This window comes from Lithobates pipiens, unplaced genomic scaffold (assembly GCF_037356315.1).
Source record: "Lithobates pipiens isolate NorthernLeopardFrog02 unplaced genomic scaffold, aLitPip1_a1.2 Scaffold_8, whole genome shotgun sequence".
NCBI classification, from domain to species: Eukaryota; Metazoa; Chordata; class Amphibia; order Anura; family Ranidae; genus Lithobates; species Lithobates pipiens.
The window spans coordinates 600,583,068-600,598,718 of NW_027507903.1; the positions used below are offsets into that span (position 1 = coordinate 600,583,068).

Genomic DNA, 15,651 nt, shown 5'->3' on the forward strand with positions numbered 1-15,651 from the left:
AAATTGCTGCTAAAACTAGTGGCGCTTTACCGCCGACGCCCCTGTGCTGTCAGGGTGAAAGTGCCCTTAATTAGAACCTTCACATAAAATAACACATAGGAATAACTCATCTCTGCCTGTAGTCTAGGTCAACTCTGCTCCAGGATATAAAAGTAAAGTTATAAAAACATACAATTCTAAACAGAGTTTTACAAGATATTTGTAAATGTATTACTTATTATGAATAATTATATTTCTATTCTCCCATTTTTTGGGCTTACATATCCTTTGAACATCTTTTAAAATGCCTTAATTTTACAGGAGTGGCTTTTGGGACAACTACAGAGCCCACATCTTCTATAACAGAAACTTCCAACACAGCTACAGATTTATCTGCTACAACAGAAGATCCCATCACCTCTACAGAAAATGTTACCCCACCAATAGAAGAATCTATTACAACTATAGAAAACACTGCTACAACAGAAGATACCATCACTCACACAGATGAGTTCACCACACTTACAGAAGACTCTACTACATCTATAGAAAACACTGCTACAACAGAAGATCCCATCACCCCTACAGATGAGTTCACCACACTTACAGGAGAATCTACTACATCTATAGAAAACACTGCTACAACAGAAGATCCCATCACCTCTACAGATGAGTTCACCACACTTACAGAAGAATCTACTACATCTATAGAAATCACTGCTACAACAGAAGATCCCATCACCTCTACAGATGAGTTCACCACACTTACAGAAGACTCTACTACATCTATAGAAAACACTGCTACAACAGAAGATCCCATCACCCCTATAGATGAGTTCACCACACTTACAGAAGAATCTACTACATCTATAGAAATCACTGCTACAACAGAAGATCCCATCACCTCTACAGATGAGTTCACCACACTTACAGAAGACTCTACTACATCTATAGAAGACACTGCTACAACAGAAGATCCCATCACCCCTACAGATGAGTTCACCACACTTACAGAAGAATCTACTACATCTATAGAAAACACTGCTACAACAGAAGATCCCATCATCTCTACAGATGAGTTCACCACACTTACAGAAGAATCTACTACATCTATAGAAATCACTGCTACAACAGAAGATCCCATCACCTCTACAGATGAGTTCACCACACTTACAGAAGACTCTACTACATCTATAGAAAACACTGCTACAACAGAAGATCCCATCACCCCTATAGATGAGTTCACCACACTTATAGAAGAATCTATTACATCTATAGAAATCACTGCTACAACAGAAGATCCCATCACCTCTACAGAAAATGTTACCCCACCAATAGAAGAATCTATTACAACTATAGAAAACACTGCTACAACAGAAGATTCCATCACCCCTACAGATGAGTTCACCACACTTACAGAAGAATCTACTACATCTATAGAAAACACTGCTACAACAGAAGATCTCATCGCCTCTACAGATGAGTTCACCACACTTATAGAAGAATCTACTACATCTATAGAAATCACTGCTACAACAGAAGATCCCATCACCTCTACAGATGAGTTCACCACACTTACAGAAGACTCTACTACATCTATAGAAAACACTGCTACAACAGAAGATCCCATCACTCCCACAGATGAGTTCACCACACTTACAGAAGACTCTACTACATCTATAGAAAACACTGATACAACAGAAGATCCCATCACCTCTACAGATGAGTTCACCACACTTACAGAAGAATCTACTACATCTATAGAAAACACTGCTACAACAGAAGATCCCATCACCCCTACAGATGAGTTCACCACACTTATAGAAGAATCTATTACATCTATAGAAATCACTGCTACAACAGAAGATCCCATCACCTCTACAGATGAGTTCACCACACTTATAGAAGAATCTACTACATCTATAGAAATCACTGCTACAACAGAAGATCCCATCACCTCTACAGATGAGTTCACCACACTTACAGAAGACTCTACTACATCTATAGAAAACACTGCTACAACAGAAGATCCCATCACTCCCACAGATGAGTTCACCACACTTACAGAAGACTCTACTACATCTATAGAAAACACTGATACAACAGAAGATCCCATCACCTCTACAGATGAGTTCACCACACTTACAGAAGAATCTACTACATCTATAGAAAACACTGCTACAACAGAAGATCCCATCACCTCTACAGATGAGTTCACCACACTTACAGAAGACTCTACTACATCTATAGAAAACACTGCTACAACAGAAGATCCCATCACCTCTACAGATGAGTTCACCACACTTACAGAAGACTCTACTACATCTATAGAAAACACTGCTACAACAGAAGATCCCATCACCCCTACAGATGAGTTCACCACACTTATAGAAGAATCTATTACATCTATAGAAATCACTGCTACAACAGAAGATCCCATCACCTCTACAGATGAGTTCACCACACTTATAGAAGAATCTACTACATCTATAGAAATCACTGCTACAACAGAAGATCCCATCACCTCTACAGATGAGTTCACCACACTTACAGAAGACTCTACTACATCTATAGAAAACACTGCTACAACAGAAGATCCCATCACCTCTACAGATGAGTTCACCACACTTACAGAAGAATCTACTACATCTATAGAAAACACTGCTACAACAGAAGATCCCATCACCTCTACAGATGAGTTCACCACACTTACAGAAGACTCTACTACATCTATAGAAAACACTGCTACAACAGAAGATCCCATCACTCCCACAGATGAGTTCACCACACTTACAGAAGAATCTACTACATCTATAGAAAACACTGCTACAACAGAAGATCCCATCACCCCTACAGATGAGTTCACCACACTTACAGAAGAATCTACTACATCTATAGAAAACACTGCTACAACAGAAGATCCCATCACCTCTACAGATGAGTTCACCACACTTACAGAAGAATCTACTACATCTATAGAAAACACTGCTACAACAGGAGATCCTATCATCGCTACAGGTGAGTTCAACACATTTACAGAAGAATCTACTACAACTATAGAAAACACTGCTACAACAGAAGATCTCATCACCTCTACAGATGATTTGAACACATTTACAAAAGAATCTACTACAACTATAGAAAACACTGCTACAACAGGAGATCCCATCACCTCTACAGATAAATCTAACACAGCTACAGAAGAAATAACTGCACCTACAGGTAGGTAGAAGACATCTCACATGGTTATCCTAATTATGCTGCAGCATGGTATAGCCAGTTTCACACATGCTTCAGCTTGGATAAGAGACGTGTCAACGGCAAACTTTTACAAAGCATAGCAGAGTTTTCAGCAAGTTTGGTAAAGCTTTTAGAGCACCCTTCAGCTCAATTTTTTTAAATATTGAACATGTTTTAATGGGAGTGCTGATTGCCACTTTAAATATGCTGCTAGAATGCTTCAGCACTGCTTGAAGCTTGCTGATGCTGGGTTCACACCTAATACGGCTGCGGCTCACAGCAGCTGTCCGGTGCATCTCTGTACTCTGTTTCAGGGACAAAACAGGCCTGAATCTTTGTCTGAATTTGGACCTGAAACTGAGCCAAAGACACACAGAACCCCTGTGAAATGTGCTGCACGGCCACCTCAGAGATGCGTGAATCGACTCTATGGAGAGCCAGTCACAATCTCCTGTCATGCAAATTGGATGAGGGGAAACCAACATCCAATTTGCATGTGTGAACCCAGCCTGCAAAAGCCTGGAAGCAGCTTACTTAAAGTGACAATCAGCACCCCCAATAGGAGCTGTGTATATTATTATTATTATTAAAACAGGAGCTGGCTGGCCCTTTAACCACTTTCAGACCGGACCATTTTGCTGGTCAAAGACCAGAACACTTTTTGCGATTTGGCACTGCGTCACTTTAACTGACAATTGCGCGGTCATGCGACGTGGCTCCCAAACAAAATTGGCGTCCTTTTTTTCCCACAAATAGAGCTTTCTTTTGGTGGTATTTGATCACCCCTGCGATTTTTTTTTTTTGCGCTATAAACAAAAATAGAGCGACAATTTTGAAAAAAAAGCATTATTTTTTACTTTTTGTTATAATAAATATCCCCCAAAAATATCTAAAAAAACGTCTTCTTCTACATATTTTTGGTAAAAAAAAACACAATAAGCGATTATTGATTGGTTTGCGCAAAAGTTATAGCGTTTACAAAATAGGGATAGTTTTATAGCATTTTTATTAATAATTTTATATTATTATTTTTTTTACTAGTAATGGCGGCGATCAGCGATTTTTATTGTGACTGCGACATTGTGGGGGACCCATCGGACATTTTTGACACATTTTTGGGACCATTGTCATTTATACAATAATCACTGCTATATAAATGCAGTGATTCCTGTGTAAATGACACTGGCAGTGAAGGGGTTAACCAGTGGGTGGCAGTGTAGGGGTTAAGTGTTCCTAGGGATGTGTTACTAACTGTGGGGGGGTTGGGCTTTCATTTAGTGAACACTGATCTCTGCTCCAATCACATGGAGCAGAGATCAGCGTCGCTAGGCAGAATGGAGAAATGTTGTTTACAACGGCACTTCTCCATTCGGCCGCTCCGTGAGACGATCGCGGGGATGCCCGCGGCGATCGAGTCAGTGGGTCCCGTGACCGGACTCACGGGGGTCCCGACCAGCGCGGGAGCGCCCCGCAGGCGGCGCGCTCCCGATGGTAGGGCGGCAAATTTAAAGGGACGTACAGGTACGCCCATTTGCCTGCCCGTGCCATTCTGTCGACGTACATCGTTGTGCGCTGGTCGCCAAGTGGTTAAAGACTTAGAGAAAGACTATTGAAGCTTGCCAAAAGCTTTGGAAACATTTGTTGAAATTTTTCATAAAAGCTTGCTGTTCACACTGCTCTTATTCAAGCTGAAGCCTTTATTAAACAGGCCTAGGTTACCTAACAATCAGGAAAGTAATTTCTTCAGTGAGAATGAAAATATCAAAAGCCAAAAAGGTGCTCCTAAGGCTGGGTTGGATGCAGTTTCCACACATCCAATTCACATAACAGTAGACTGTGACCGGTTCTCAATGGAACTGTTTTACACATCTCCGGGGCAGCCACAGAGCGCATTGCAGAAGGGTCCTGTGTGTCTATGGCTTTGTTCCATGTCCAAATTCAGGCAGAAATTCGTGCTTGAATTGTCCCTGTGTTAAAATACAATTTTTTATGGTATTATTACCGATATTCTGTAAATGATATTGATGAGCAAAGTTTCAAGAATGTCCATTCAGTTCTCATGTAAAAAATCAAAAATTGATTTAATAATAACATAGCAATATTACAAGAACAAATATCAAAATTTCAAATGTAAAAATAACATTAATAATGTAAGATGAAGATTCAATCAGATGTTTGTCTTTGTGTGTATGTGAAGCTGTGGCGGCTTCCTTAAATGTCTGCCTAAATCAGTCTGCCCAACTGACCTTCTGTTCCTTGCTTTTGCTCTGAAAATCTAACCCCCACTTTATCTTTAAAAGGGCTGGTTTAAGGTTCTCATATGTCTTGCAGTTCTACAGAAAACTGCAGGCTTTAACCCCCTCATGCATTGGTGGGAGTTGCTCAGTCTCTATGCATTGACATTCCTGAGGAGTGGGCAAGAACAATGTGTGAAACAATTTTACGTATAGGATATAACTTCTTTAACATCTAAATCAAATACTACATACAGTACATCAGTATGTATATTATATTCATTGAAAACACCATGGTCTTATTAATATCCTATTTAAGAAATATTGTAATATAAAGAATTTATATTCTCATATATACATAAACGTTTTCATCTTAAGAAATGTGAAACCTTTTTTCTCCCCTATGGGGGGAAGGTAAGGGAAATCAACTCAAGATTAATTACTGGCACATGCTGGCCCTTCATAGAAATGCTTATGAAGCTTATAACAATATGTATATTTTCACAAGTGTAAAAGTCTATATAATTTCACTTTTCTCCATAACTAAAAGATATAAATAAATAAATATATATATATATATATATATATATATATATATATATATATATATATATATATATATATATATATATATATATATATATACACACATATATAACGCAATTATTCTATAAAGATCTAATCCATTCATTCATGTGTTAATATTTGTTAATTGATAAATATTAGATATTAGATTAAAGAAGCTTTTTAACACCCTAAAACAGAGGACAGGGACACACCAGACCCCGGCTGTGAGCTGTGTCTGCACACAGTGTGAACCCAGCCTTATAGACGAGTCCATTATAAGGACATGCAAAAGTGTGCCTTTTCAGAAATGGGGTATTTTGGAGTCTGGTCAGGTTGTTGATTGTTATATTTGTGTCCATGTGGGTTGTTTCACGTAAGATATTTATTCTCTATTTACTGTATATACACTGAGCAAAATTATAAACACAACACTTTTGTGTTTGCCCCTATTTATCATGAGCTGAACGCAAAGATCTATGACTTTTTCTATGTACAGAAAAGGCCTATTTCTCTCCAATATTCTTCATATTCATAAATCTGTCTAAGCCCAGGTTCACACTGAGCTGTGAGAATGAAGCCGTGCAAGTTCAGCTGAACTTGCATGATTTCACTCCCGTATGTCAGTCCCGATTTCGGCCACGATTTCAGAGACATCTGTGCAGGTTTCTGGAGTGCCAAGTGTTTTTTTCCAACGGCAACTCCAATGTCGAGGTTGAGAAGAAATGTTCAAAGACCACATTCGATGAAAGAGCAAAAAATCCTCTCTTGTGACCCCACTCACCAGAGCCTATAGACCCTCAGTTTTGCAGTCCAGGGGTCAGAAAACGCTTAATGGAGTCCCGATGGTAGATTCAAGGACAGAGTAGCTCCCACAGATAATTGGTATGCAGACCAGGGCAGATGACAAATATTAAAAAGAGAGAGAAAAGGCATATAGTGAAGTACTGCCAGCATGGACTACCTGCGCATTGATAAGAACGCCATTCACGAGACAGCTTAACAAACAGGCATCAGTGTGTTCTGGGTTGACAACCACAGCGTGCATTCCATGGATACCGGAAGTAGCGTCACTGGTACGTAAAACCAGAAATGCATGCCTGCAGTTGTAGAGTGGTTACAGTGCAGCCCCATTCACCTAGGCTAGGGGTATACTTCAAGGGTGCCCTGACTGCAAAAAGATTGAGAAACACCGGCATAGAGAAACTGATCTTTCCATTTTCCTCCTGCTGCCGCTGAATGCCTGCCGGAGGAGAGGAGAGGAAGCTGTGGGGGGAATGGAGAAATCGGCTCCTTTATATACAGCTACCCGCTTGGTGTTCCACCATTGGGCTCAGAGGAAAGAGCCCTGCTGTCCGGGGATCAGGGGGCCCTTTATGATTTCTTGCATCGTGGGCCTGAAGGTTCTAGTTACGCCACTGCATATCAAGATGGTGTTTAGACAGCATGATTATTGCACAGGTGGGCCTTAGGCTGGCCACAATAAAAGGCCACTCTAAAATGTGCAGTTTTACTGTGTTGGGGGGAGGGGCTGGGGGGTCTGAAAAACAGTCAGTATCTGGTGTGACCACCATTTGCCTCACACAGTGCAGCACATCTTCTTCGCATAGAGTTGATCAGGTTGTTGATTGTGACCTGTGGAATTTTGGTTCATTCCTCTTCAATGGCTGTGCAAAGTTGCTGGATATTGGCAGGAACTGAAACACGCTGACGTATATGCCAATCTAGAATATTCCAAACATGCTCAATGGGTGACATGTCCTGTGAGTATGCTGGCTACGCAAGAACTGGGATGTTTTCAGCTTTCAGGAATTGTGTACAGATCCTTGAAACATTGGGCCGTGCATTATCATGCTGCAACATAAGCTGATGGTCGTGGATGAATGGCACAACAATGGGCCTCAGGATCTCATCATGGTATCTCTGTGCATTCAATATGCCAACAATAAAATGCACCTGTGTTTGTTGTCCATAGCATATGCCCGCCCATACCATAACCACACCGCCACCATGGGCCACTCGATCCACAACGTTGACATCATCATACCGCTCACCCATACAACACCATACACATAGTTGGCAACAATGTAACAAAAATTTATGGGGACACTTCTTTGCCTGTAGGCAGAGTCTTATTATAATTAGGGGTGGGACATGCATAGCCATAAAGAAACATTTGGCAAAAAATGAGCATGGTTTAAGTGAAATGTTGGGCGTGGCTTAAAGGGGGCATAGCTCAAAGGGGGTGTGGTTAGAGTCTGAGATGAATGAGGGATGGAGGGAGAAAGAGGGAGGAAGAGAGGGAGAGAAGGAAGGAAGGAAAGAGGGATGGAGGGACAGCATGCGCAGATCCTACACAATAGAAATATGTGTATTCCATAAAGTTTAACAGCAGATAAAGATACTCCAAACACCTGGTGTTAGCGCTTCAATCATCCTGGCACCATGGTTGTTATGGTGTCAGGATAATTGAAGCGCATTATTTCTATTATTAGATTATTATATAAAAAGAAATCATTCAGCTGACCATAATGCAGAATCAGTGGGAGCCCTGAGTGTGTCACTTGCCATATTGCCTGCCACCAGGTGCCCCCAGCGGAGTCCCTCCTTACATCAAGTTCACCCAGCAGAGTCCGTCCTTACATCAGGTGCCCCCAGCAGTCTGTCCTTATATCAGGTGCCCCCGGCAGAGTCTGTCCTTACATCAGGTGCCCCAAGCAAAGTCTGTCTTTACATCAGGCGCCCACAGCAGAGTCCATCCTTACATCAGGTGCCCCCATCAGAGTCTGTTCTTACATCAGGTGCCCCCAGCAGAGTACGTCCTTACATCAGATGCCCCTAACAGAGTCCGTCCTTACAACGGGGGACCCCAGCAGAGCCCGTCTTTACATCAGGCACCCCCATCAGAGTCCATCCTTACATCAGGTGCCCCAGCAGAATCTGCCCTTACATTAGGTGGCCCTAGCAGAGTCTGTCCTTCTATCAGGCGCCCCCAGCAGAGTCCGTACTTACATCAGGTGCCCCAGCAGAGTCTGCCCTTACATCAGGTACCCCAGCAGAGTCTGCTCTTACATGAGGTACCCCAGCAGAGTTTGCCTTTACATCAGGTGCCCCCAGCAGAGTCCGCCCTTACATCAGGTGCCCCCAGCAGGATCCGTCCTTACATCAGGTGCCCACAGCAGAGTCCGTCCTTACATCAGGTGCCCCAGCAGAGTCCCTCCTTACATCAGGTGCCCCCAGCAGATTCCATCCTTACATCAGTGTCCTCATCACTGATGTGCCATCCTTACATCAGTGTCTCCATCTGTGGAGCCCTCTTTTGGGCATAGGGGACATGATGTCACGCTGGTCAGAAATCTTTGTCATCAACAATGAAAATGCACAAACCGTAGTGAAGATCCTCACACAGGAAATTATTCCAAGACGGGGATGTCCATTGTGTCTGTTCCCATCAGCGAATCCCCTCCTTACATGTCTGTCCCCATCAGCGGAGCCCTCCTTACATGCGTCTGTCCCCATCAGTGGAGCCCTCCTTACATCAGTGTCCCCATCAGCGGAGCCTTCCTTACATGTCTGTCCCCATCAGCAAAGCCCTCCTTACATGTCTGTCCCCATCAGCTGAGCCCTCCTTAAATGTCTGTCCCCATCAGCAGAGCCCTCCTTACATGTCTGTCCCCATCAGCGGAGCCCTCCTTACATGTCTGTCCCCATCAGTGGAGTCCTTTTTACATATCTGTTCCCATCAGCGGAGCCCTCCTTACATGTCTGTCCCCATCAGCGGAGCACTCCTTACATGTCTGTCCCCATCAGCGAAGCCCTTCTTACATGTGTCTGTCACCTCAGGGAAGAGGGCTGGCGGCAGTTACAGTTCCCAGCGTTCTCTGTGTGTTCAATGGAGAGGGAAGGGGCCTCCGATCCATGCAACCAATCAGCTTCAGTGTACAAGAGAATTGTCTGCTTGTACACTGAAGAGAGCCGATTGGCTGCCCCTCCCATCTCCACTAAACATATATTTGTGTGGGTATATAGGGTGCAAGATTCCTCACCCACTTACCATCTTGTATCCCCCAGAGCTGGTGCAGCCCTCAGGATAATGAAATGGAACCCACAAGCAGAAAGTGATAGGGCTGGGCCAATAGGGTCGAGTTTGAACTTACAAGTGGCCAATATGACAGCACATGAGCTTGGAGACTGGCTGCTTTGGAACCCAGTACTGCATCATGGAAGGCAGAAGAGTCACATACGCCCCTATATTTTGTAGACACCAAATATTTCATGAAGCTCCAGAAAGTAAACGGGGTGACTGGGAAGGGTAAGTATCCACAGCAGTGGGGCAGGCTAGCCAGAAAACCTGTTCTTTTATCCCAAATGGAAAAAAATCTAATTTGCTTTACTTACCTGAAAAACTTCATCGGACTGCCTCATCTGCTAGTAGTTTTATATATTCATTTTCTGTCTTATCCATTTTATGATGAAACATTTAGAGTACTAGACATGTCATTAATTTTGTTTTAAATTTTCCCAGGAATCAACACAGATATTACAACTACTGCTCAATCATCACTTTCAACTACAGAAACAACATTTATAGCTCAAACTACAACAGAAGCAATCAATATAATAACTTCCTCTAATATAGCAATTACAACTATAGCAGAGTCATCTCCAACACCCATAACTAGTAATAGTACTTTAACTACTGGAGGAACCCCTGCTGATAATACAGCCATAACCACAGTAGATTTTGTCTCCAGAGCAACCGCGGATGGAGTGAATTCAAGTACAAGCTCACTATTGACAATTTCAAATAATGTTCCAGAGCCAAGCACCATAGAACTTAATAGCACAACGGTAGAGATATCAGAGAAACCTCTTCCGGCAACCACCACAATTAACAGTGGAATAACACTATGTGAGTTATGCCTAAGTATTGAAGTATTTATTGAAAATAATCTAACTGGGGCCCCATGTGTTTTCAATCAGTAAGACTATCTTGATTTACAGTATGTAGTATAGAGTTACTAGACTGTTGGCTGTTCTGTAGAAGCTTTATGTGTATCTGTAGCCAACATTTTTAATTTTTATTTTTGGATAAAGTAGGGAAGGGCTTACATAGTTACATAGTTGGTAAGGTTGACATGAAGACACCTTTCCATAAAGTTCAATGTGTGTGTGTGTCTACCAATTTCCATATGTCAATGGAAAAGGGTCCTATGCGTCTTTAGCTCTATTTCAGCTGCAAACTTAGGCACAAATTCGGACCTGATTCACACCTAAATTGGTGAACAGGAATGCACTGGACCCCCAGCTGTGACCCACGGCTGCATCAGTCTGAACCCAGTCTTGATGTGGTCTTCCAGTCCCCTTGTTGCCCTTCTGTGGACTCTATCCTATCCAGTTGAAGGACATCCTTCTTGAAGACTGATGACCAAAACTAGATTGTTTAGCTCTTATTAGCTTTTTTTTTTTTGTCATCTGTATCCATTGGGGAGATTTCTCTTGGCTTCCTGTCCTAGAGATGCAACAGGAAATTAGTAGATTTCTTTTACAGAATGGGTGGACATTCTTCACTTAGACAGCTGTCACATGAACCTGTTTCCCCATTGTAAGATTTCTCCTCATCTCTAAAATTGTAGATTTCCCATTGCTTTCTGTCTTAGTGATAATGCTCACAAGGACAAACAGATAAGGTAAGCCTATCTACTGTGACACTGACAGCAATACAAACTTGACAAAGAATCTAATTCTTCAACACCAAAACTATTAATTCCAAAATGAAAAATACACATACAGGTACACTTTAATGTGTTGTCCACCGTGTAATAGGGATGATGGACCCTTATAATCGAAAATGGCCAACTGCCATTTAGAACATAAAAGAGTGAACCATGTCAACCAATCCCAATACTAACTATGTTTAGCCAGTTCCAGGCCTACTGTGCTCACGCAGCACTCTGCAGATCTGACCTCACTTTTCTCTTCAGCATTTAACCACTTGCCGACTGGCACACGCCTATGTAAGTCGGCAAAATGGCACGGACAGGCAAATGGGCGTACTTGTACTTCCCTTTAAATTTGACGCCATTCCATCGCGTGAGCGCAGCCGATCGGGACCTCCGTGAGTCAGATCGTGGGTTCTGCGGACTCAATCGCCACGGGGATACCCACGATCGTCTCATGGGGAGGAAAAATGGGGAGATGCTAATATAAACAAGCATCTCCCTGTTCTGCCTAGTGACGGTGTCACCGATCTCTGTTCCCTGTCATCGGGAGTAGGGATCAGTGACATGTCACACACAGCCACGCCCCCCCCCCCACAGTTAGAAACATGCCCCAGGACACACTTAACCCCTTCACTGCCAGTGTCATTTACCCAGGAATCAGTGCATTTGTATAGCACTGATTGCTGTATAAATGACAATGGTCCCAAAAATGTGTCTAAAATGTCCAATGTGTCCACCATAATGTCATGATAAAAATTGCTGATCGCCGCCATTACTAGTAAAAAAAAAAATATTAATAAAAATGCCATAAAACTATCCTTTTTTTGTAAAAGCTATAACTTTTGAGCAAACCAATCAATAAAAGCTTATTGCATTTTTTTTACCAAAAATATGTAGAAGAATACGTATCAGCCTAAACCGAGGAAAAAAAATGTTTTTTTTATATATTTTTGGGGAATATTTATCATAGCAAAATTGTCGCTCTTTTTTTGTTTATAGCGCAAAAAATAAAAGCTGCAGGGGTGATCAAATACCACCAAAAGAAAGCTCTATTTGTGGGAAAAAAAGGACGCCAATTTTGTTTGGGAGCCACGTCGCATGACCGCACAATTGTCAGTTAAAGCGACGCAGTGCCGAATCGCAAAAAGTGGTCTGGTCTTTGTCCAGAAAAATGGTCCAGGGCTTAAGTGGTTAAAGGAATAAAGCTTGGTCAAATACCACTCCAGCCAGTGATTGGATAAAGAGCTTTCCCCTCCTATCATGAAGCACCATGTGTACTGTGCAATATAAAAAGGCCTGATTGTCTTAGAGCCGGTTCACACAGGGGCGACTTGTCAGACGACTTAGCCACCTGACAAGTCGCGTCCCATTCTGTGCAATGGAACCGCTCTAATAGGAGCGACTCAAGTCACTCCGACTTAGAAAAAGATTCCTGTACGACTTTTGGGGCGACTTGCATTGACTTCTATACAGAAATCGTTTTGCAAGTCGCCGCTAAAGTCAGATTCCGGTCGCCTGAGGCAGTCGCACTGCAAGTCTTGCTGCCTCAGTGTGAACCGACTCTTACAGTGCTGCTTTTTCTCACAATAGGCAGCATTTAACTAAAATTACAGCAAATACATCTGTTTGGTTGCTCTTTAATAACCCTGTATGGTTTTTTTTTATTCCTCTAGCATGCCAGAACGGAGGTACCTATGAAAATGGTTTCTGTATCTGTCCAAGCAATTTTGAAGGACAATTGTGTGAAACCATAAAAAACATTATAACTGTTGGTAAGTGTGGAAATAAATAGTTTATTATTTAACATACAATACAGGTGATTTTGAAGTTATAGCCATGTAAACACTTAGGCTCCATGCACACTGAAGCTCAAAAAAGCTATTTCTGGACGCCAGATTGCTGGCAGAAAACGCTGGTTGAAAAACCTGCTTTTAACAGCGTTTTATACTAGCGTTAATGAGCGTTAATGAGCGTTTTACAGCGTTAGCGTTAATGGGCGTTTTTTTATAAAAATACACAGAGGACACTCCAAAAATCCCACAATGCATTGAAAAATAGAATGCCGAACACTAATGAACGAGCGTTAATGAGCGTTAATGAGCGTTAATGAGCGTTTGTCGTTTTTTGCCGCTGAAAAACGGCACTTTGAACGCGAATTTCTGGCGTTCAGAAAAAAGCCCATAAACTCCACTGCTCATTAAAGCTGAAAAACGTCCATGTGTGCATGGACACATAGGCTAACATAGAGTGGAGTTTATGGGCTTTTACAAAAAACGCCCAAACGCCAATAAACTGCAGTTTATCAGCTTCAGTGTGCATGGAGCCTACATGTGCAGCTAAAGTCCCAATTTAAAATTTTGCAAAGTGCTCTTAACATTTAATAGGAGACACTTCCATAAAAATTCCAACCTGCTCACTATGTTCACTCTGTTTAAGAGATTGGTGATACCTCATATCATCAATCACCCCCCCCCCGCACTATTTTCTCACTATTGGCCCCTCAACATCATCAGCAGCACCAGTTGCGAGGCCAGTTCTCACTGCATTACTTACTGTATCTCCAGTGCTGTCCTTTGCAGAAAGTTCTCTTGATCACTAGATGGAGCCATTCCCTTCAGCGTTCTCTTCTGAGCCCAAGATATCAAAGACCCTTCCCCTGGTGACTCATCATCAAGCAACCCTGGCATCACAGGATAGTGCTACTTCATTTCAACCCAACTTTTCCTCACAATTGGTTTCTTAATGTGATGAGTAGGGATGAGCCTGATGTTCAAGTCCAACGTAAGTTCGACTCGAAAATCGGGGGTTTGCCCGTTCGCCAAACAGCGAACATTATGGGGCGTTTACAGCAAATTAGAGTTCTGCAGAACGCCTGATAATGCATGGTGATCGTTAAAGCCTATGGGACACTAACATGAAAAACCAAAAGTGCTCATTTTAAAGGCTTATATGCACGTTATTGTGATTTTAATAATGCTTAAAGTGAAACAATAAAAATGAAATATTCCTTTAAATATCATGCCGGTGGGGGAGTCCCCTTAGTCTGCCTGTAAAATAGCAAATCTTTGTAATGTATTTTACTATGCCACAGCAAAATTACATTTCTAAAGGAAAAAATGTGATTTAAAATTGCTTGCGGCTGTAATGTATTGTTGGATCCTGGCAATATAGATAAAAATAAATGAAAAAAATGGTGTCCCCCCCCCCCCCCCCCCCCCCCCAGTCCATAACAGGCCCTTCAGGTCTGGTATGGATAATAAGGGGAACCCTTATTACAATGAAACCCCTACCTGCCCAAGTCATTGTACTTGTGCTTGAAAAGTGGTTGTTCTTTTAGCCTGGAGTTCTTCTTTATCTTTAACAACTCTACCATTTATATCATTGTAGAAAAAACCCGTGCTGTTTTGAATGTAAGCCTGAGATTCACCAACATGGAATTTACTGAAAATCTGCTAAATGCTACAACTGATGAATATAAGGAGTTTGTAAACGACTTCAAAAGAAATGTAAGTGGATTACAGCCTACACCTAAAGAGGACTTACTGTATCATTAAAAATCACATTGCACCTGAATAGGTAGAGAGCACATAAGCATGACTAAAAATCATTGAACTTTTAAAGTGTACTTAAGCCTAAAAATCTAAATGCAGTATATTACAGCTTTCCAGTCCTTAGATGTGGTGGCCACATTGCTTTTCCTTATTCAAGCTATTTTCCTTTTTTATACCTGATGATCCCACCAGTAACACTTCCTCTCCTAGGGTGACAATGCTCACTCACCGTACTATATCAGGACTGGTGATGGGCCAAAGAGTTCAGTTCAACATCAGAACTTCCGAACATGAAAAAAGCTTGGACCAAACCCAGAACTCTATTAAGGTCTATGCGACCTGAACTTGCAGTAGTAAGAA

At 41.9% G+C, this 15,651-nt stretch overlaps 1 protein-coding gene across 1 annotated transcript in view; it reads left to right on the forward strand.

Moving 5' to 3' along the window:
- Nucleotides 1–15,651, forward strand: part of LOC143961284 (uncharacterized) — a 56,424-nt gene that overhangs the window by 15,117 nt on the left and 25,656 nt on the right. Inside the window, exons 2-5 of the mRNA XM_077470535.1 lie at nucleotides 301–3,201; nucleotides 10,543–10,929; nucleotides 13,414–13,512; nucleotides 15,128–15,246. Coding sequence (XP_077326661.1) covers nucleotides 301–3,201; nucleotides 10,543–10,929; nucleotides 13,414–13,512; nucleotides 15,128–15,246 — 3,506 coding nt within the window. The remainder of the gene's footprint in view (nucleotides 1–300; nucleotides 3,202–10,542; nucleotides 10,930–13,413; nucleotides 13,513–15,127; nucleotides 15,247–15,651) is intronic.